This window comes from Xenopus tropicalis, chromosome 1 (genome assembly GCF_000004195.4).
Source record: "Xenopus tropicalis strain Nigerian chromosome 1, UCB_Xtro_10.0, whole genome shotgun sequence".
Taxonomy (NCBI): domain Eukaryota; kingdom Metazoa; phylum Chordata; class Amphibia; order Anura; family Pipidae; genus Xenopus; species Xenopus tropicalis.
In genome coordinates, this window is record NC_030677.2 from 199,184,377 (window position 1) to 199,207,067 (window position 22,691).

Here is a 22,691-nt window from a genome sequence, read left to right on the forward strand (position 1 = left end):
GCTTATCCGTTCTGTGTATGATTGTACTACCGCCACAGTGACACCTAGTGCTTGCGGTTGGTAGTGCAGCTCAGCTGTGATACCTAGTTCCCTTTTGCGACAATAGATGGCGCTGGCACCCTGAGTACCTGAGCGCTACCATAGAGTTCACACACGGCATAGAGAGTCTCGCCGCTTCCTGCTTCATAACAGCATGGCTGCCTACAAGAGGAAACGTGGCTCTCTGGCTGAGCCGGCTATAAACACCAAGAAGGCGAAAAAGCAGCCGCCTGGGACCCAGCAGGAAGGGGCGGCCGGAGAGGAGTTCACTGTTCCCAAGCCTGTATCAGCGGTGAGAGACCTGGGGCCGCGCTGGGGCAGTAATGGGACTGGCTGGCGGGGGCAGTAATGGGACTGGCTGGCGGGGGCAGTAATGGGACTGGCTGGCTGGGGCAGTAATGGGACTGGCTGGCGGGGGCAGTAATGGGACTGGCTGGCGGGGGCAGTAATGGGACTGGCTGGCGGGGGCAGTAATGGGATTGGCTGGCGGGGGCAGTGCTGGCTCAGAGCTTTGGGGCAGCCTAGGGTAGGTTTGGCCTGGGCCCCCAGTGTCACAGGGGTGTAAGTCAGCAGCTGAATATCCCATGATCATTGCTTACCGCCCTCACACTGGGGAGCCATAAAGCCACATGTCTCTCCCTGATCGCTAACTCTGCTCCTGACATAATCAGTGTATATGGTTCTGTACCTCGGGCTGCTGTTATGTGCAGAAACTAATGGGTTAATGGGATCAGCAGCCCGGGCCCCCCCAGCTTTCCCTCTGTCCCTACAATTCTCAGGAGCCTGGGCCCCTCCAGCTTTCCCTCTGTCCCTACAATTCTCAGGAGCCTGGGCCCCTCCAGCTTTCCCTCTGTCCCTACAATTCTCAGGAGCCTGGGCCCCCCCAGCTTTCCCTCTGTCCCTACAATTCTCAGGAGCCTGGGCCCCCCCAGCTTTCCCTCTGTCCCTACAATTCTCAGGAGCCTGGGCCCCTCCAGCTTTCCCTCTGTCCCTACAATTCTCAGCAGCCTGGGCCCCTCCAGCTTTCCCTCTGTCCCTACAATTCTCAGGAGCCTGGGCCCCCCCAGCTTTCCCTCTGTCCCTACAATTCTCAGGAGCCTGGGCCCCTCCAGCTTTCCCTCTGTCCCTACAATTCTCAGGAGCCTGGGCCCCCCCAGCTTTCCCTCTGTCCCTACAATTCTCAGGAGCCTGGGCCCCCCCAGCTTTCCCTCTGTCCCTACAATTCTCAGGAGCCTGGGCCCCTCCAGCTTTCCCTCTGTCCCTACAATTCTCAGCAGCCTGGGCCCCTCCAGCTTTCCCTCTGTCCCTACAATTCTCAGCAGCCTGGGCCCCTCCAGCTTTCCCTCTGTCCCTACAATTCTCAGCAGCCTGGGCCCCTCCAGCTTTCCCTCTGTCCCTACAATTCTCAGGAGCCTGGGCCCCCCCAGCTTTCCCTCTGTCCCTACAATTCTCAGCAGCCTGGGCCCCCCCAGCTTTCCCTCTGTCCCTACAATTCTCAGCAGCCTGGGCCCCTCCAGCTTTCCCTCTGTCCCTACAATTCTCAGGAGCCTGGGCCCCTCCAGCTTTCCCTCTGTCCCTACAATTCTCAGGAGCCTGGGCCCCTCCAGCTTTCCCTCTGTCCCTACAATTCTCAGGAGCCTGGGCCCCTCCAGCTTTCCCTCTGTCCCTACAATTCTCAGCAGCCTGGGCCCCTCCAGCTTTCCCTCTGTCCCTACAATTCTCAGGAGCCTGGGCCCCCCCAGCTTTCCCTCTGTCCCTACAATTCTCAGGAGCCCGGGCCCCTCCAGCTTTCCCTCTGTCCCTACAATTCTCAGCAGCCTGGGCCCCTCCAGCTTTCCCTCTGTCCCTACAATTCTCAGGAGCCTGGGCCCCCCCAGCTTTCCCTCTGTCCCTACAATTCTCAGGAGCCCGGGCCCCTCCAGCTTTCCCTCTGTCCCTACAATTCTCAGCAGCCTGGGCCCCTCCAGCTTTCCCTCTGTCCCTACAATTCTCAGGAGCCTGGGCCCCCCCAGCTTTCCCTCTGTCCCTACAATTCTCAGGAGCCCGGGCCCCTCCAGCTTTCCCTCTGTCCCTACAATTCTCAGGAGCCTGGGCCCCCCCAGCTTTCCCTCTGTCCCTACAATTCTCAGGAGCCCGGGCCCCTCCAGCTTTCCCTCTGTCCCTACAATTCTCAGGAGCCCGGGCCCCTCCAGCTTTCCCTCTGTCCCTACAATTCTCAGGAGCCTGGGCCCCCCCAGCTTTCCCTCTGTCCCTACAATTCTCAGCAGCCTGGGCCCCTCCAGCTTTCCCTCTGTCCCTACAATTCTCAGGAGCCTGGGCCCCCCCAGCTTTCCCTCTGTCCCTACAATTCTCAGCAGCCTGGGCCCCTCCAGCTTTCCCTCTGTCCCTACAATTCTCAGGAGCCTGGGCCCCCCCAGCTTTCCCTCTGTCCCTACAATTCTCAGGAGCCTGGGCCCCTCCAGCTTTCCCTCTGTCCCTACAATTCTCAGGAGCCTGGGCCCCTCCAGCTTTCCCTCTGTCCCTACAATTCTCAGGAGCCTGGGCCCCCCCAGCTTTCCCTCTGTCCCTACAATTCTCAGCAGCCTGGGCCCCTCCAGCTTTCCCTCTGTCCCTACAATTCTCAGGAGCCTGGGCCCCTCCAGCTTTCCCTCTGTCCCTACAATTCTCAGGAGCCTGGGCCCCCCCAGCTTTCCCTCTGTCCCTACAATTCTCAGGAGCCTGGGCCCCCCCAGCTTTCCCTCTGTCCCTACAATTCTCAGGAGCCTGGGCCCCTCCAGCTTTCCCTCTGTCCCTACAATTCTCAGGAGCCTGGGCCCCTCCAGCTTTCCCTCTGTCCCTACAATTCTCAGGAGCCTGGGCATGCAGAGAGTTTAGCAGCAGTTTAACAGAAGTAGGGCTCAGGCCTGGGCAGGGATCCCACATTGGGCCTCTGTAGCCCTGAAATGCCAGGGCCTAACTGCCCCCCCACTAAATAGTCACCCACTCAGAAGTGACTGTGGCACCTTACAGCAGCCCTCTGGCTAGAGCCATGGTGTGAGGGGTTCAGCCTGATATTTAGGGGTGAGCAACCTTATGAGAGAAAGGGAGCCCTGAATAAATGCTGCAGCTCAGAGCAGGGCTGGAACGGGATAGACAAGTGACAAACAGAATTGCCTTTCCTGGCCCCAGGGGGGTTGCACCATAACTTGCACTGAAACCACTACACTGTGTTACCTGTATCTGTTCCCTGGTGGGAATGGCAGTGGGTAGGTCACTGAGTGCTGTGGCGTATTGTACCTTTAGTGCCATGAGCTGCTCATTTACTTTGGCATCCTGGCAATATAGGAGGTGCAAGGAAAAAAGCTTCCCCTACACCCCCCATGCTTGGACATAAGACACGCGAGGCGCCTCAGGGGGTAAGTTTGCCCGGTGCACACAGAGAGAGGGGCTAAAGGACTTGTGCTTTGTCTTATTTCTTCTCAGGGCAAATGGAAGAACAAAGAGAGGGTGCTCATATTCTCTTCCCGTGGCATCAATTTCCGAACCAGGCATTTAATGCAGGACCTCCGGACATTAATGCCCCACACAAAAGCAGGTGGGAGTAGTGCAGCCCCTATTTGTTTGTCTGTCTGTCTGTGTCTCTCTCTCTCTCTCTCTAAATATATATCTAATACCTATATGCCCTAATGGAAGAAGCACAGCCTCTGTCTGTCTCTTTATGTCCCTAAGTAGCTTTATACAAGGCCTTGTACCTTTGCATTTTCTTTGTCCCATAACAACCAGTAAGATGCTTGTCTTCATTCTACTAACTGCTTTAGATCAGTAAATGTCAATTTTGCTAATTTTGCTCCTTGATTTTCCCCCTACTCTCTGCAGAAACAAAAATGGACCGTAAGGACAAGCTGTTTGTAGTAAATGAGGTGAGTAACCTGCCAGTCATTAATGTTTCTGCTTCTACTTGGCGTTAGGGTTACTGGGTAGAACCATCTCTCTCTTCTATACCTGCTATCCCACAGCCCCAGTCCCTTCCCAGAGGCTATTATCCCCCCACTGCTACTATAGGCACCATCTCTCCCTACTATACCTGCTATCCCACAGCCCCAGTCCCTTCCCAGAGGCTATTATCCCACTGCTACTATAGGCACCATCTCTCCCTACTATACCTGCTATCCCACAGCCACAGTCCCTTCCCAGAGGATATTATCCCCCCACTGCTACTATAGGCACCATCTCTCCCTACTATACCTGCTATCCCACAGCCACAGTCCCTTCCCAGAGGCTATTATCCCCCCACTGCTACTATAGGCACCATCTCTCCCTACTATACCTGCTATCCCACAGCCCCTGTCCCTTCCCAGAGGCTATTATCTCCCACTGCTACTATAGGCACCATCTCTCCCTACTATACCTGCTATCCCACAGCCCCAGTCCCTTCCCAGAGGCTATTATCCCACTGCTACTATAGGCACCATCTCTCCCTACTATACCTGCTATCCCACAGCCACAGTCCCTTCCCAGAGGATATTATCCCCCCACTGCTACTATAGGCACCATCTCTCCCTACTATACCTGCTATCCCACAGCCCCAGTCCCTTCCCAGAGGCTATTATCCCCCCACTGCTACTATAGGCACCACCTCTTCCTACTATACCTGCTATCCCACAGCCACAGTCCCTTCCCAGAGGCTATTATCCCCCCACTGCTACTATAGGCACCATTTCTCCCTACTATACCTGCTATCCCACAGCCACAGTCCCTTCCCAGAGGCTATTATCCCCCCACTGCTACTATAGGCACCATTTCTCCCTACTATACCTGCTATCCCACAGCCCCAGTCCCTTCCCAGGGGCTATTATCCCCCCACTGCTATTATAGGCACCATCTCTCTCTACTATACCTGCTATCCCACAGCCACAGTCCCTTCCCAGAGGCTATTATCCCCCCACTGCTACTATAGGCACCATCTCTCCCTACTATACCTGCTATCCCACAGCCCCAGTCCCTTCCCAGAGGCTATTATCCCACTGCTACTATAGGCACCATCTCTCCCTATTATACCTGCTATCCCGCAGCCCCAGTCCCTTCCCAGAGGCTATTATCCCCCCATTGCTACTATAGGCACCATTTATCCCTACTATACCTGCTATCCCACAGCCCCAGTCCCTTCCCAGGGGCTATTATCCCCCCATTGCTACTATAGGCACCATTTATCCCTACTATACCTGCTATCCAGTTAGTCTCTTGCTAGTCAAATACTGCATAGCAAAAACTTGCAGGTAACAAGTGGGACACTTAGGAGATTTAATGCCATATTTGGGAGACTCATAGTATGTTCTAATTGCCCACAGCCCAGGATGTAATATCAGGTTAGAGTAGAAACCAGGTTACTGGCCTGTTTTAGGGACTTGTTCCTGATTTCTTCATTTGCTTTCTCCTTGTTTCTAGGTCTGTGAAATGAAGAACTGCAATAAGTGCATCTATTTTGAAGCCAAGAAGAAGCAGGATCTGTATATGTGGTAATGAACAAGCAGATTCTTATTTGAGCGTGCAGGTTACTAGTGTGGTGTGTAGCTGTATGTACAAATGTTTATGCCTGGCGATGTGTATAGCCTGTGGGCGATGGCTATAAATGCCACATTCTAAGCCTTGATAGTAACCTAGAATAAGTAGATGTGTGTGTCTAAAATGTTTCTTTCCTTGCAGGTTATCCAACTCCCCCGAGGGTCCCTCTGCTAAGTTCTTGGTTCAGAATAGTAAGTTAATCCTATAGTAGTTGCTGCTCTGTGCCCTGTGTAGCTGATAAAGATCTCATTGTTCCTCTGCATTGGTTTTTGTTGCCCTGTGAATTTTAGTGGTTGGTTGAAAGCTGGGAGCTGTTGTTTTGAGTATATTCAGGTGCTAACCCATGATGCCTTTCATTTTTGCAGTTCACACACTGGCAGAACTGAAGATGTCTGGGAACTGCCTGAAAGGCTCGCGGCCGATTCTCTCCTTTGATCCGGTCAGTAGACTGATTGGCAGCACTTCTATTGGGTGGGGCTGGCACAGTTTACAATTATCATGCTATTTCCTTTCTGTCTGCTGCCACTCGAGTATTGCCCCACTGTCTGTGCTAAGCAGGAAGGGAGAATGTAGAAAGATAGGTGGAAACTAAATGTGGGTTATGTAGTTCCTGCATGCTGTCTGTAAGCTGAGGAGAAATTATAATTTATAACATGAATGTTTTAGTCCCTTCTCCCCTGCCAGGATTTCAAATGATGCAGAAAGAGAGAAACTGTTTTGCAGCTAGATTTCAGCACATAAAAATGGTATTTATTCCTACTTTTTGAAGGCACAGATTGCAGTGGTTGAGAAGCTGGAGTTCCCCTTTAATACAGGGCCTGTCTGTACCATATGTCTCTCTCCTCTTCCTCTTTTATTCCCTTCCACTCAGTAAAATCATTTTTCGTTTCAGGCATTTGACCGGGACCCTCACTATGCTTTGCTGAAAGAGCTACTTACACAGGTACATTATATTATATGCTCATCTGTTTACTGTATGGGGGGGGGGGGGGGGGGGGTGTATAGTCTGTCCCCTAAATATCCTTTTGCTTGTCTCCTTATTCAGATTTTCGGAACCCCGAGATATCACCCTAGAAGCCAACCTTTTGTGGACCACGTGTTCACTTTCTCCATAGCCGACAACCGCATCTGGTTTAGGAATTATCAGGTGGGTAACGGGGGGGGTCAGTCTTGGGCGTCAGGGCTGGGCGAGAGACGCTTCCCATATTTCTGTTGTGTTATCTGTGTTAAAGCCATATATCATCCCAGAGAATCCATGTGTATATACATATATGTATGTGCTGCACATAAGTGGTACCAAACAGTTGTTAATTCAGTCAGTTTTCTCTGACTTGCTAAGCTTATATGCAGATGCAAAGCTGGTGGGATATAAGGGTCCCTGTTAGGAACTGTGCCCCATGTGACTCAATACTGTACTATAAAGAGAATGTTAGCCTTACAGTAAGACGAGGAGAAGCAGTCCTGTGAATGCAGGAGAGTAGATTAAATTCCCAGTGCTAGTCCCCAAATATTGCACATTGGTTTCAGGCAGATACATCAGCCTTAGTGTTTATTTTTTGCACCCTTCCCAGTGTGTGTACAATCAGAATAATAAGTTGTGTTGTTGTGTCTATCAGGTTATAGAAGAGGATGCAGCCCTGGTGGAAATTGGACCCCGTTTTGTCCTAAATCTCATTAAGATTTTCAAGGGAAGCTTCGGAGGGCCGACACTCTATGAGAACCCTCACTACCAGTCTCCAAACATGGTACGGTATTCACTGCCATCATGGCACACTGGTTGCTGGGACCTCCTTTATAGGCCTGTTATTTAGGCTTCTGCATTCTTACGAAACTGAGTCCCAGGAAAAGTTGCCAAATGATCAGTTAGTTAATTATAGACAGTGGCATAACTACTGTGAGAGGGTGGGGGCTGGGTGAGCCTATTCTGCTCTGCCCCCCCCAAAGATTTTTATCTTTTTTCTACAGGGGGGCCGGTGCAGAGTAGACTCAAGCTCACATATTAATCCCCACTCTCCGCCCACATGTCTACCTGAGAGACCGCATGGAGCGGTGATTTATATGCAGCAATGAAGCAGACCCTGCTGTCCGGGTTGTTATGCCGCTGAATATAGGATTAATCAGAACATCCAAATGAACCTGCAGGTCCAAAAAGAGTAGGAAGGGTTCAAGCTGCGTGGTGCTAATCGTTCCATCACCATCTAGAGCCCGTTCCAGAACTAGTGGATTCTCTTCTTGTAGGCAAATCTAGAACAAGTTATTTGAGCTGAGGGGTTTTGGTACCCTCGTATTCTGGTAACAGCTGGTATAGCACATCTATATTGGGGGGGCTAAAATGAAGGGTCTGGTTTCTTGCAGTGCAGCTGGGAGAAGCTTGATTGTTCATCCATTATTAATGGAAGCTGTAGTTCGGCCCTGACTATTTTCCCCACTGTGTCGCGCTGAGCCCCCTTTAGCTAATGAAAATCCTATGTGTTCCATTTGAAGCACCGGCGAATGATCCGAATGGCGACAGCAGCCAAGGTGAAAGAGAAGCAGCAGGTAAAGGAGCTGCAGAAGATGAAGAAGGAGGAAGACAGACCGGTTATCCCTGCCGATCCCACAGAGTCTGTGTTCTATACTCCAGCTGAGGAGAAACCTCAGACCATTGAGACGGAGCCACCGGCACCCAAGCCCAAGGTGAAGAGGAAAGACAAGCAGTTCAAAAGGCAGAGAATGGCTAAGAAACGCATGTGATGTTTGGGGGGCCGGGTATTGGGGGAGGGGGTATTAGCACGGGGTATGGCTGTTTTGTATATTAAACCTTATCCTAAAAGCTATTCTGCTGCTGTATGGGTGCTTTTCATTCTTTATTCTTAATGTAGATTTAGGTCATAAACAGGCGGCTGGCTTGTGGGGCATTTTATTTAACGCAGAAAACACTGTATGTTCCCATAGATGGATGGAGCCAACTAAACTAAGTAACCAATGATAATATATTGCCTGGCACAAGCATATCTGGCTCCTCCGCCAGCACCAGCGCTTTGTATCCGGATTCAGCAGTTAGCGTTCAGATTCCCAATGCACCTTCATGATTAATGACCCAAACAGAAGGCAATGACGCTCTTGGCAAAACAATGTTTTTATACTGAAATAAATACAAAATCTTGCATGATCTAGCATGATCTGGGGCACAGCAGTAGAAAGATATACATTTGGAGTAGGAAAGACTTATCTGGATATCCTGGCTACTTGTTGCCTTTCCTTGCTTTGCAGTCCAAGTCTCATAATCCCACTTTATTCCCAGTAGGAGATGTTCAGATATTCTGCATTCCTTGCTGTTCTCAGTCTCCAACCACTCCAGACCTGGCAAAAAAAAAACATTTTTTTTTTAAATTTTTGTGCGCTCCACACATTGTTGTCTGTGCTGAATTGCCAGGCAGCTGGGCCAGTATATAACTTACCTCTTCAGTGTGGTGAGGAGATTTTGTGTTCCTTTGGTTTTACTGTGCTGGGATCCATACACTGCAACCTGAATGTCTGAGCACTGGAAGAATAAATGTTAGTAGGGTGAGTGCATAGTATTGCTGGCTGCACTGTATGTGTATAGGGTCATAGCACTGTGGCTGTAGGACAAACAATTCAACCTACACATTATAGTAACTGTCACTAAAACTTGTGCCTTTTATATGGTCACAAAACCACAGAATTCCCTGTATAACTCAGCCTGCAGCCTTGTGCCTTTATATGGTCACAGAATCCCTCAGTGACTTCTAATATCCTTATTTACAGTAGGGTGTACATTATCCCTTATAATACATGAGTAATATTCCCTGTATAACTGCCTGAAGCCCTGAGCTATACCCCCATATTAAGGCACAGTAAGGCACATTTACTTATGCATGGTAAAGCGTTTGGTACCATAATATTCTCTTAAATGTATGCATTAACTCCAACCGGACTATACACTGATATTAACTGCTGGTTGGTTGCTATGGGTTTGCACCATTTTGCTGTATAATCTCAATATTTTGAGGAGACCCCTATACAGCAAAATGCGCTAGTGTGGCTATGGCAAGCTGCCCTGTAAAGCATGGGGAACTGCTAGGCAGTACTGTATGACCATAGTGTGGTTACGAAGCCAGTGGTATCGCCAGTCCAAAGAACTGAGCAGACACTTCCATAAGAACTGACCTTTTTCAGCAGCTTGTAGCCTTTCTGTATCTTCCCATCGGCTAAGCATATGCTTCCCATTATACTAAGGATCTCAGCCAGCTCTTCACTAAATTCTGTCTCCGTCCTGACGGCCCCTCGGAGCAGCTTGTACGCTTCCTGCAGCCCAAGACAAATGAATATACAGCAAGTCCTACATCTCAGTGGGGGGGCTGGGCAGCGTAACAGACATAATGGGAGTGCAGGTGTTTAGGCTACAGATGGGGGTTGCAGGTTTAACCTTTCTGTTCCAATGTCCCAGCATCAAAGATCCTGTGAGTATTTAGCAGCCAATTTATCACAATATTATAGGAGCCAAATGGCAGCAGTGTTGAACTGGGGCCCCCAAAGCTCAATAGGAGTGCCTGGAATGCAGGGCCCGCTCTGACACTAATTAGGTGCAGAAACCACTTGGTGACACTGCTGTTATATATTCTTGTGGGGAAGATAAAATTGCCTGAAGGAAACCTTTCAAAGCTACTACACTGTGGCAGGCATCTGCTATTCAAGCCCTTTAGTCTGACCCCAAGCAGAAGATTTCTTTTCTCACTCTAGCAGCCAATCGGGTCAGGTGACTTATAACTAGGCCCCCCTATAGTCAGATCTCAGTCTATTTAGAATGTGCAATTTGCCCTCATATAGGAAAATGATCTAGGGGCACTTATTTTGCTGCTGATAAAACAAGTGTAACTCAAGGGATGTAGGAGAGAAGTGTGGTCCACGTTGGTAGGGGCATCAGTGCCCTGGATTTCCTGTGTGGACCAACTTGCCTTATTAAATAACCCCACATGTATAAGTTGTGCCTAGAATGGCGAAATTGCCCCACCAGATCAGTGTAAGCACAGCAAGCAGTTGCTGGGTTGCATTAATCTGACTGACCTGTGGCCCAATGAGTCAGTTTCATGCTGACCAATGAAAAGAGGGGGTTATTTGTCAGCCATATACATTTCGGTCTGGTTTCACCAAATGATCATGAGAGGGTGGTGAACATGTGATACAATGAACCAGTCCCATGGGAGGCTGGCCACCCACTGTAGGGAGATGTAGGGGCAAGGCATGCCATGCATTCCTACCTGCTTCTTCCCAATCTGGATGAGCCACTTGCTGAATTCCACACAGGCATTCAGTGTCCGGGGGTCATCAGGACCTGCCGCTGTTTGGTAAGCGCCGAGGCTCTCTGTGAAGAACCTTTGTGCTGCCTCTAATAACAGAAACACAGCCTGTCCATTATATGGCGTCTCCCGTGCTACAGATACCACTGCTCTCAAACCTACAAACCTACTCACGTAGCACTTGTTCCTGTGAAACAACACCTTGTAGGGCCTGTTCTATGTATAGAGCCTTGGTGCCACCTTATTATTATTATTAACATTTATTTATAAAGCGCCAACATATTCCGCAGCGCTGTACAATAAGTGGGTTTCATACATTGGACATACAGAGTAACATATAAAGCAATCAATAACCGATACAAGAGGTGAAGAGGGCCCTGCCCAAAAGAGCTTACAATCTACAAGGAGAAAGGGTTGAGACACAAGGTGTGGGAATGGGCATGACCAGAGTTGTGAGAGGTGTGGCACAGGGTGTTGCTAAACTAGATTAGGGTAAGCTTCTCTAAATAAATGTGTTTTTAGAGATCTATTGAAGGCAGAGAGATTGGAAGAAAGTCTGACAGTTTGTGGGAGTGAATTCCAGAGAAGGGGGGCAGCCCTTGCAAAGTCTTGAATGCGAGCGTGTGAGGAGGGAATGAGAGAAGAGTTGAGGAGCAGGTCAGTAGGGGGGTAACAAGCGGGTTGGATGGTACCTAGAGATAAGTTCAGAGATGTAGGGTGGGGCAGAGTTATGAACTACTTTGTATGTGAGAGTCATTAGTTTGAATTTTATCCTGGATGGTAGGGGAAGCCAGTGCAGGGATTGGCAGAGTGGCACGGCAGAGGAGGAGCGGTTGGAGAGGTGTATGAGCTTGGCAGCAGTATTCATTATGGACTGGAGAGGGGACAGTCTTTGGAGGGGAAGGCCAATTAATAGGGATTTACAGTAGTCCAGGCGAGATATTATAAGAGAGTGAATAAGAATTTTGGCAGCATCTTGGGTGATAAATGATCGTATTTTGGAGATATTTCTTAGGTGACATGATTTGGCTGAATGTTAATATAAATTAAGTTAGAATGCTCTGCTCTGTGGATATTTAATATACAGCAAGAAAATGAATGGAAGGGAGCTGCCACCCTGAAACCTGCTTTAATCCAATTATAGGTCCCGTGGTCTCACCCAGTTCTGCTCTGTAAGAAGCCCAATCCCAGGCTTTATATCCAGAACCCTAGCACTAAGGTCTGCACTGCTTGCTCACAAGTTGGGATCTTGGCCAGAACTGTACAATATTATAATGTAGAATGCTGGGAGAAACATACATTTTTAAAGGAGGCATAAATGAAAATAAGATATGGTGCTGGTTTCACTTTGGACTAAAAATGAATAATAGCTTTAAAAAAATATCCTCCCTGGTCCCTGTCAGTGTTTCAAATGGGGGGGGTGGGCATGTATTAATGTAATGGTCCCTGCCAGAAACACAGTAGGAGGGGGATAACCAATCACAGCTCTGCATTCACACAAGCAGACAGGCTTCAGTTCACGGTCAGGTCAGCCTAGCAGCTGATTGGTTCCGAAAGGGAAAGGGTTAATGGTTAATGCGGGCAGCATTGTATTGGCATCTGCTAAACCTGAAATCAGAATTTTATATGTCGGTTCTGACTTACCATGATATTCAGATGCAGCGTAAGCTTTAGCCAACTGCAACCCGCTCTGTGCTGCTTCAGTGCTAACACTTGTATAGTTTGCCTGGGAAATTGAATGTGCCTATGGAATAATAATGATAAACAGACCATGTGTCAGAAGGCAGGACATGTGTATCACCATTAGAACCATTAGAAAGCATCTGTACGGTATGGTAGCTGGACAGCTACAGTATATGTAATGTTAGGAGAAGCAAAGTGGGGGTGGTTTTAAAAAGGGGAGTGGCCAAAACTGGCTTCCATTATCGTTCCTCCACCACATAGGCCAGAAGAATTATGGCCCTCGCTACCACAGAAGTCGGACAGCACTGTATTAGCGTACTTACGCTCCAACTTGTGTTTTTAAAAATGCAACATAAAACCACCCCATGTGCCCTTGCCCTAAGGTAAAGGACAGGTGAAAAACAATAGCAAGTTCAACCAAGTGCTGGCTGGGGATGAGGGGGGATGATGCCAGATGGCTTGCATGCGTCTGTAATTTTCACATGCAAGGCATTGTGGGAATTGGAGTCTTAGCTGAATTTTTTTTTTTTTAAATGTTTGTGCCTTTGAATTAAAATATGGATTTCAGAGCAGGACTTGTTATTCAGTACAGTGGGAAAAGCTGGCCAGTTCTCTCAAATAAATTATCCTTGCAAGGCCACCGTACCTGCAGCAGATGTTCAATGGCTCTGTTTGACTTCTTCCTCATATGCTCAGCCCTGGCCATATCCTGGTACAGACTGATCAGTTCCGAGGCGCTGTCCCCTTGAGAGGAGATGATGGAATTCACAGCTTGCTCAAAATAGTTTATGGCAGAACTCGGTTTAGTCTGCAGCAGGCAGGCCCTGTAGATAAGGGGAAAGACCTTGTCATATTTAGGCCAAGCTGAGCACAGCAGCCTTTCTCCTTATGAGTGATAGAAATCTGTACCAACCTATGGTGTAAGGCTTGGCAAGCAATATGGCACCTCCTGCTCAAGAACCTGGGACACCCCAACTTGTCATTATAGTTTGTCAGGGATACCCATCAGTGTGTCCAACGCTTGGCCACACTTGGTCAGGGATACCTATCTGGTCCCTGGTAGCTAAGTGCCCAATGCAGAGCTGCACTGCTCCCCTAGTGGCTCCAATGTGTATGCGGCATACAATCCTGACAGCCATTTGCACCTATCATAAGAACCATTACACTGTTGCACTGGTTGGAAAGGCAATATTTTTTTTTTTTTTAAATCAAGGTTGAAGTGGGGGGACTTACTGCCACAATAAGGGTGGTTTCAGCTCATTGGAGTCAGATGTTGTGGTTGTGGCAGGGTGGGCAAATCAGGGGTATGGCAATATGCATGTATGGGACCACACTATTATTACAGCCACCCTGCTCATGACTGTAGTTTGGCTAAGCATTAATGAATGAATGAGGCAGGGAATCAGTTCCCGATGTGTGAGCACTGCAAACCCTTTCTGCAGGAGGCCCTTGCATGGGGGCCACAGCTGAGCACAGAGGTGCAGCCGGCCTTCACTGCAGTAAACAACAACATATTTACCCCAGGCATGCCCAGGATGAAGCCCTCCAGCTGTGGACGGAATGTGCCATTTTGAGAGATTTGTAGTTCAGCAGCTAGATGGCAGCAGGCTGGATATTAGTGGCAGCCCCACACTTGCTCTAAATTTAGTCAAATACCAAAACGAATTATGACAGTGACATTTACACTTACTGCCCCAGCGCCAGTGCAATGTCCTTCTCGGATATTTTTAAAGTAATGGCCTTTCGCTCCTGTATATCCTCCAGTTCATCGATGATCTTCTCCACCTTCTGTAGGCTGAGGTATGAGTCCTTGCCAGTGGGGCAAATTAAGGAAATCCATCCAGTTAATGAACTCTTAATTATGGTGCCCATAACACCAATCCCTTTATTTTCTTGTCCCTTTCCATGCTGAATTCACTTAATTTGATATAATTCTCCCATAATCCCCCATTTTGCTCTTACTGACAGTTGTTGCTTTCTATTACATTCTGCCCCACTTCTGATCTGTGACCACCAGGCCCAAACTGGCAATCTGTGGGTTCTGGCAAATGCCAGAGGGGCTGCTGTAAGATGCCATAGACAGTCACTATTTATTGGGCTGCTGGGGGGCTGTTTGGGCCTCTGTGTACTTGAAATGCCTGAGCCTATATTAAATCCCAGTTCAGATCTGATGACCACAACTTTGATATTTTTACCTGCTGCCCTACCTGCTACAATAATACCCAATGGTAAGGCAATATTCAAAAATGTTACTATTTTGCCTAAGGATTGTGAATGAGCCCCCTTTTTTCAGCACTTTACCATATTCACCCCCAATGCACATCCCACCTGACCATGTGCTGATGGCACTGAAAGGATATTTATTCTGCATGAGGTGGGCCATGCCCAGGGTATAGTAGATAGTCACAAGGCTTGCCATGATTTCTCTTTTTTCTTCCACGGACTTTGCCATGTCCACTCCTCGGAGCAGGATATTTTTAGCTGACTCAGCATGCGCTCTGGCCTGGGCTGGCAATGCTAGAGCATAAAGAATACACATTACAGTATGGTGTATGGTATGTAACTGGCGGGCTGTGTTCTACCCTCCCGCTCCTGTCACTGTGATACCCACTGTGATATTCCCCCAGCGCATCACTGGAATCCTATTGGCTTATTTGTGGCAAATATAGCTACAGTCATCTTCAGTCTGTCAACCAGAGAGAGACCCTATGGTGTGCAACTATATACTATATTAATACAACTACTTAATGAGTCTAAGTTATTTGTACATTGTCCTACATTTCTAATTATCCTGCACACATAAATATGTAGGGCAAGAACTGAATATCATTAATGAGAGAGGATTATTATAGGTGCCAAGCTTCTCTGTCCCCTGTGTGTGTGTGTGGGGGGGGGGGGGCTAAAGGCCAGTCCCAGTTATAAGTGATGCTTGTACCTCTGAGAGTCAGATAACTGTAACCAAGGTTGGCATGTGCCTGGGCGATTCTCCAGTGTCCATCCCCGTATACTATCCGACTCAAGGCAACACACTGAATCAGTTCACGGCTGGCTTTATGACACTGTTGGAAACAAAGTATGGGTGAGGAGAGGTGCTCTAGTCTACAAATATGTTCATATCAGAGGCAGAAATGACTGGCGAGGCTCACAATATAGATGCCAGTCCTCACTGAACACTCAGAACCCGTGTGTCTGATTATCAGTACTGAATACAACACTGTGCTTTGTGGGGGCTACTGACAACCCCAGTGACAAGTGCAGTGACCCATTCCGATCTGACTGGCACGTGGCTGCTTCACTGACTGCACCCCACACTGGTGTGGGGAAAATAAAAGGTGCAGGTCTGCCATGTCCCATGCCAAACACTGTGACTTCTAGATACAGCAGCTGGGGAGTCCAACAAACCCCATTCAGAAATGCAACTGGTGGCTTCCAGGCACAAGGAGCCATAATGTGCTGGGCAGAGGAATGTACAAGTACTAAGGCACAAAGCACAAAGCAGTGTCCATGCAGCCATTTCTGGAGGGCTCTGGGGAATATCATGGAAAATACAAAGTAATGACTGCATGACAGATGCATGGATATTTTGATGTTGATGCTATATATAAACAATCAATGCTGCGTCCCAAGCTACAACACTGATATCCAGGTCTGCAGTTCATTCCTCACCTTATTCTCTTTCATGAAACGCTCGGCCATTATTGTGGCATTGGCTAATTTCTCAGCCGGAGGTGAATCTGGATCAGAATAATGAGAGATTTCCTTCATTCCTGTGTCAGATTCTCCACTGCGACTTGAAATACTCATGTCCAGCTCCGTGGGGATGGGCAATACACTGGGCGGTCTAGCAGTTCTGTTGGACAGCAAACAGATTTTGTATGACCCAAGAGTCACCAACCGAGCTTTACCCATCTCAAACATCAGTTTTGACATTTTCGTTACTGACTTTCTGTTAGCCCCCTATAGCCAGTGAAAAATTCTCCCTTTAAATATCAGGTTGTATTTACTTACGAGCACTGTGAGCCGGCATTGGCAGCGTGGGATGAACCCGTTGGTATGTATATTGGTTGCATATTCAAAGGCACGCTCGTTAATCTGCAAGGCTAAATAGCAATTATGAGTTAGTATTAGAAGCCATGTCCAGTTATGATACACACAAAGCACTGTTTGCAAAAAAAGTGTGTAATGGGTAATATGTGGCTTCCCTTTGTTCTATTATATTTAGATTACACAGTGATTTGGGTATATTAACCCTACAATAAGTATGCTAGGCCAGACAGGCCAACAAAATGATGATATTGGTAAAATGAGGTCTCCCTAAAGGTATTATCTAACTAATGCTAATAATGGTCTAAGAACAACCTTCTAAGAACCAACCCAGTATCTCCTGGGTACTTACAGACTGGCAGTTGAGCAAATCTGGAAACCCCCTGTGGTATCAGAGCGAGAGAATGAGAAAGCTGGTGCCTCTATTTTAATGGCTTCCATGGGATACAGCCAAGGGAGTCCTAATGCGAATATAAAAAGTAAGACAATATAAAAATAAGTATATAACACATCAATGTATATAAGGGTAAGTAGAATAGCACAGGATTACTAAAGCATATAAAGTGTCCCCTCAGTAACTCCGGCTGGGCAGTATATAAAGGCCCATACCCAGGTAGCATAGGTAGTACCTTCCCCAAAGTACCAGTACTTGGCCCAAGTAGGATTTACTAACAATAGCCCATATAGCCCCCATGCAATGGGTAGCCAATATCCTCCAAATGGCAAAACGACAGAGATTTTCCCTTTCTATGCCGATTTCCAAGTTTAGTGAAGACATTATATAAGAAAGTTATAGAAAAATATATATATAAATATATGTATATAGTATAATATATGCAGGGCTTGTAAATAACAAGCCCCGCCCCCTGCACTGTTAAAGGTAAAAATGAAAAGCAATGACTTGTGCAAAAGATGGCGAGCCTTATTCCTACCACACCCATAAGGGGCATGTATAGCACAGGTACAGGGGAATACAGTACTGATCAGTACAGTACAGAGCACTTGACAATTCAGGCACCTAATAAATACAGGTTGCAGGGCAGCACAGGTTATACACCTGCCAATCACTAAATACATTAGCAACTGCCCCCCAAGGGGCCCCTCTGTGCCCTCTGTGCCCTACTCTATAACTGGCCCTGAATCTACTTAGCAAAGATCCCTGGCACAGGCCTGGGTGCCCCTCCCCTGCCCATTACCCAGCATGCCTTGCCCCCCTGCCCAACTACTCACTCACAAGCAGCAGCCGGTCCCCTCTCTCTCGGCACCTAGATATTCTCCTTAGAAGTTTCCCCAAAGCATCCCGTTCCCATGGAGACGGGACACGTGTCTGGGGAATGGGCGTACCAATGACGTCACCACGCTGGAACTACGGGTCGGCCATGTTGAGTAAGGGAAAGGGTGAATCCTATTGGTAGCGGGGAATTTCTTGCCAATGAGGAGCTACACAGAGAGTATAATGTCAGGGAGGGCGTTTCTCCCTTTTGGCGGAAAAATGGACTTTTGTGAAACTGTGTGGTGTTTATTTCTTTTTCCTGTAATATGTTGGAGACAAGATGGGGGCATGGGATGGAGGCATTAGGGCTGGGGATATAATGGGCATAATGGTGCATGTTTATTATAGTGTGTAAGCCTGTGTCGCCTGTGATATTGCCCATAGCAACCACATGTTTTGCTTTTGTTTCTAACTTGTAGTTGACTGTTTAAATCTAATTGCGGATTGGTTGCTATGGCACACCTCCCAACATTCTGAAATCAGTAAGAGGGGCAAAAATAAATGTGCACAGCAGGGCAATTTCTCTCTCCACGCCCATTTTTGTGACCACACCCCCTAAATACCACTCCCATTTGACTACATTTGGCAGGTTATTTAAAGTTTGAACCCATTTCTGGGGGTTTTGGGGTCGTTTTATGCGTTATTACAGTTTTGTTGAAAAAGGTGAAATTGCCCTTTAAGCTGCGAGTCTCAGTTCCCCCAAGAGACCTGTTTAGTTTATTAGTTACAATTGTATCTCAGTGCAGGGGGCTTTTTACCTTTGTGGGCTCTCTGCCAAAAGCCCCCTTATTTAATTAAATGTGAGAAACAATGTATCTAAGTGCAGGTGACGCTCGTTAAGATTTCTGCGGGATGAGCTGTTAAAAGAGGGACTGTCCCGTGAAAATCGGGACAGTTGAGAGGTATGGGCTATGGGCAACATCACCGCTGATACTGGCTTACACACTATAATAAATGTGGGCACAGTAGAGGAGGGAGCCAGAGAAGTGGGGAGGGGCTTTATTGCTGAGGGGGGCACATGTGCCAGGGCAAGTGCATAGAATGTTGGCTGGCATAGCGCATAGGGATGTTTGTGGATGAGGAATGCAGTTATAGGTGTAGGAATGGGAAATGACAGAATGAAGGGTGCAAGGGGCTTGGCATGGGGGGGGGGGGGTGGCATGGAGAGCCGTAAGGGACAGAATCTTGATATATATATATATATATACAAGCCTAATAAAATGTGCTCTCTTGTGCCTTCCAACTGTACGGCGCCAATCTGCCCGCGGGCCAAACAGACTGGTACCATACCATGGGCCTTACATCTATATGAACACTTTTCTGCTGTTGCATTGGGGCTGAACTGCACATTGTCAGCTGAGCACCAAAAATTTTCAGCCAGAACAGATAATGGTCAGTCAACTGGATCGCAGGTATATCTGTCAAAATGCGAAATGATCCCTTGACTTGATGCCATACGTACTGTACCTAAATACGTATCTAAATCGGCCAAACTACCCAACCAAATCTGAGCTTTAGGGGAGCCATACCTGGGCTATGTTCTCTGACTAATCTGCCCACAGGCCAAAATGGATGAAGTGTAAAAGGGCCCACGCGTGTTATTGTCGCCTTTCTATTCGAATGATCGGAGTAGCGGGAAGTGAAGCTGCAGTTTGATTTCTCTCCGTTCACCGACAGACATGGAGCATTGGCAAACTAGTCCAAATCTCAGGGCTGGACTGGGAATCTGTAGAATCTGGCAAATGCTTTTGGGACTACTATAAGATGCCATAGACCAGTGCTGTCCAACTGGCGGCCCGCGACCCCCCTCTGTGTGGCCCCCCACCTGTCTGGCTGCTTTGATGGCTTACTCTTGTGTAAGCTTTAAATGGTATCAGTACTGTGATTAACTGCCCCCCTGCATGGTTCTCACCTCAGATTCAGGCTGTAATCCCCCTGTATTGTTTAAATATGTAATCCCCTGTGTTGTTCACACCTTTTAATCTCTGCATTGTTCACCCCCTGCAGTGTTCACACCTCAGGCTCAGGCTGTAATCACCCATATTGTTCCCCTGTTCACACCTCAGGAGCAGTAGAAACCCACAAATACACCCTGCACACTACAAAAAGGACATATACTGAGGTGGTACTGCAATTAAAAAGTTTTTTAATATATAGTTATTGTGCAGACTGTTGGAGCAGTGCCAGCATTGTGTCACTGTAGGCTGCCTGTGTGCCATACACACAGGCATCATAGGGCAAGCAGAGTATGGCACACACAGGCAGGGTAGGAAAGGCAGAGTATGGCACACACAGGCAGGGTAGGGAAGGCAGAGTATGGCACACACAGGCAGGGTAGGGAAGGCAGAGTATGGCACACACAGGCAGGGTAGGGCAGGCAGAGTATGGCAGGTTTTTGCTGTACTACAACCATTAATATGGGTATGGCCATGTGATAACATGGGTGTGGTTTCAAGTAGGTGCGGTTTCAAAAAGGGGAGTGGTCAAAACTGGCTTCCATTATCGGCCCTCCACCACGTAGGTCGGAAAAATTCCGGCCCTCGGTACAACAGAAGTTGGACAGCACTGCCATAGACAGTCACTATTTATTGGGTCTGTGGGGGCTGTTTGGGCCTCTGTGTAGTTGAAAAACCTGGGCCTATTTTGACTCCCAGTATAGATCTGTGCACGATCCCTGAACCAACCAATATGCATTGTACATGGTTAGTCCCTTGGTGCAGTCGCTTTTTCTGGCTCAGTGACCACAAATTACCCACATTGGCGCTAAAAAGCTTCAAACTAGCACTTTCCATTCTTATTCCTCCAGGAAAGTGCCATATTTTCATTTTTACCACTTGGTGGCAGTAGAACTCCCTGCATAACTTATACCTGCTGTAATGTATGTAACAATTACTTCTCTCAAAGTATTTTGGGGTGTGATTATGGGATATAATAGCCTGCCTATTATCCTCTTGTCCACCTTTGGAATCAACACAGACTTGTGTGTTTCCTTCTCTATTCAAAGCTGCTTCAAAATTAAATTGGAATCAGAATTTTCCATGCAACTCTAAATTGTCTGTATTTTTCTTGCAGGAAACAATTTCTGACTGATGTGATATTTGGCTCCCTGGGGCTCCCTGCCTGGAGGTAGGTACAACTAATAAAGTATTATAAGCAGGCAATTTCCCTCACTACCTGTAAAGCTTGCAGTTATTTTCACTTCAAAGCTACAGAACAATGGAGTGCGGAGGGAGCATGTATTGCTTTTTAGATGGAAAGTCACTTCTCTCCACTGAAATGTTGGGCGCCCAATCCCTGACCAATATGTTATATACTAGGACTGTATAGGAAGTCTCTCCGAAGCTGATTGGTTTCCTGGAAGGGGTCATACATACGAAATCAACAAGCAGGTATGGTCTTTCTGCTCCCAAGAAGAATACATTTGTTTCACTTAGCCTAGGGCATAGGTGTGGGTACTGCCTTAAAGGGACATGTCAGGTTATTGGGGTATTTCACCTTTACCTTATCTTTTAGTATAATGTAGAGAGTGCTATTTTGAGACAGTTTGCAATTGGTCTTCGTGTTTTATTCGCAGTTCTTGAATAATTTAGCTTTTTCTTGTTCAGCAGCTCTCCTATTTCGGCAGCTATCTGGTTGCTAGGGTTCAATTTAACCTAGCAACTAGGCAGTGGTTTAAAATAGAGACAGAAATATGAATAGAAGAAGGTCTAATTAGAGATACAATAAAAAGTAACAATAACAAAACTGTAGCCTCACAGAGCAATAGTTTTTTAGCTGCCGGGGTCAGTGACCCCCATTTGAAAGCTGGAAAAATCAGAAGAGAAGGGCAAATCTTTCAAAAACTATAACAAATAAAAAAAGACCAGTTGAAAAGTTGCTAAGAATAGGCCAATCTATCACTGGCATAAGATAGCTTCAAGGAAGGGCTGGATGCCTTCTTCTTGCATGCAGTAATATACATGGCGAGTGTTTCAATTGGCCACATTACAGTACTGTTCCAGGGACTGCTGCCTCTGATGGCAGAATTACATAGGACAGGGGTGGCATTACATAGGGCACAGGGGTGGCATTACATAGGGCATAGGGCAGGGGTGGCATTACATAGGGCATAGGGCAGGGGTGGCATTACATAGGGCATAGGACAGGGGTGGCATTACATAGGGCATAGGACAGGGGTGGCATTACATAGGACAGGGGTGGCATTACATAGGGCATAGGACAGGGGTGGCATTACATAGGGCAGGGGGGCATTACATAGGGCAGGGGTGGCATTACATAGGGCAGAGGGCAGGGGTGGCATTACATAGGGCATAGGTCAGGGGTGGCATTACATAGGGCATAGGACAGGGATGGCATTACAGAGGGCAGGGGTGGAATTACATAGGGCATAGTGCAGGGGTGGCATTACATAGGGCATAGGACAGGGGTGGCATTACATAGGGCATAGGGCAGGGGTGGCATTACATAGGGCATAGGACAGGGGTGGCATTACATAGGACAGGGGTGACATTACAGGGGGCAGGGGTGGCATTACATAGGGCATAGGACAGGGGTGGCATTACAGAGGGCAGGCGTGGCATTACATAGGGTATAGGACAGGGGTGGCATTACAGAGGGCATAGGACAGGGATGGCATTACAGAGGGCAGGGGTGGCATTACATAGGGCATAGGACAGGGGTGGCATTACATAGGGCATAGGGCAGGGGTGGCATTACATAGGGCATAGGACAGGGGTGGCATTACATAGGGCATAGGACAGGGGTGGCATTACATAGGGCATAGGACAGGGGTGGCATTACATAGGGCATAG

The 22,691-nt window shown here is 47.8% G+C and overlaps 2 protein-coding genes across 3 annotated transcripts; one reads left to right on the forward strand and one right to left on the reverse strand.

Moving 5' to 3' along the window:
* Positions 1 to 189: 189 nt before the first annotated feature.
* brix1 (BRX1, biogenesis of ribosomes) lies at positions 190 to 8,396 on the forward strand. Its single transcript, NM_001045754.2, has 10 exons — positions 190 to 331; positions 3,502 to 3,613; positions 3,895 to 3,938; positions 5,464 to 5,534; positions 5,722 to 5,771; positions 5,946 to 6,019; positions 6,473 to 6,523; positions 6,626 to 6,727; positions 7,197 to 7,325; positions 8,065 to 8,396. The coding sequence occupies exons 1-10, from the start codon at positions 194 to 196 to the stop codon at positions 8,311 to 8,313; spliced, it is 1,020 nt and encodes a 339-aa protein (NP_001039219.2). The 5' UTR covers positions 190 to 193; the 3' UTR covers positions 8,314 to 8,396.
* A 283-nt stretch (positions 8,397 to 8,679) lies between these two features.
* On the reverse strand, positions 8,680 to 17,941 carry ttc23l (tetratricopeptide repeat domain 23-like). 2 transcript variants are annotated; one of them, XM_002939952.5, is made up of 13 exons: positions 17,838 to 17,941; positions 16,960 to 17,068; positions 16,572 to 16,663; positions 16,230 to 16,413; positions 15,499 to 15,622; positions 14,924 to 15,080; positions 14,254 to 14,379; positions 13,210 to 13,387; positions 12,525 to 12,624; positions 10,842 to 10,969; positions 9,751 to 9,888; positions 9,021 to 9,103; positions 8,680 to 8,922 (listed from the first exon to the last, which is right to left on the reverse strand). In XM_002939952.5, exons 3-13 carry the CDS (start codon positions 16,631 to 16,633, stop codon positions 8,901 to 8,903), a joined length of 1,302 nt encoding a protein of 433 aa, XP_002939998.3. In that variant the 5' UTR covers positions 16,634 to 16,663; positions 16,960 to 17,068; positions 17,838 to 17,941; the 3' UTR covers positions 8,680 to 8,900. The 2 variants fall into 2 exon arrangements, with proteins under 2 accessions (XP_002939998.3, XP_004910483.2); XM_004910426.3 differs by having other exon boundaries at positions 17,842 to 17,937.
* Positions 17,942 to 22,691: the final 4,750 nt, after the last annotated feature.

What these genes read in the sequence shown, in the direction of transcription:
- brix1 (NM_001045754.2), top strand. Translation starts at nt 194, where the DNA reads ATGGCTGCCTACAAGAGGAAACGTGGCTCTCTGGCTGAGCCGGCTATA. An exon ending in TAAGTTCTTGGTTCAGAATA is followed by an intron (nt 5,772 to 5,945) that starts GTAAGTTAATCC and finishes TCATTTTTGCAG; the next exon opens with TTCACACACTGGCAGAACTG. An exon ending in ACTACCAGTCTCCAAACATG is followed by an intron (nt 7,326 to 8,064) that starts GTACGGTATTCA and finishes TTCCATTTGAAG; the next exon opens with CACCGGCGAATGATCCGAAT.
- ttc23l (XM_002939952.5), bottom strand. Translation starts at nt 16,633, where the DNA reads ATGCAACCAATATACATACCAACGGGTTCATCCCACGCTGCCAATGCC. An exon ending in CAGTTATCTGACTCTCAGAG is followed by an intron (nt 15,081 to 15,498) that starts GTACAAGCATCA and finishes TTTATGCTCTAG; the next exon opens with CATTGCCAGCCCAGGCCAGA. An exon ending in CGCTGCATCTGAATATCATG is followed by an intron (nt 10,970 to 12,524) that starts GTAAGTCAGAAC and finishes TTCTGTTATTAG; the next exon opens with AGGCAGCACAAAGGTTCTTC.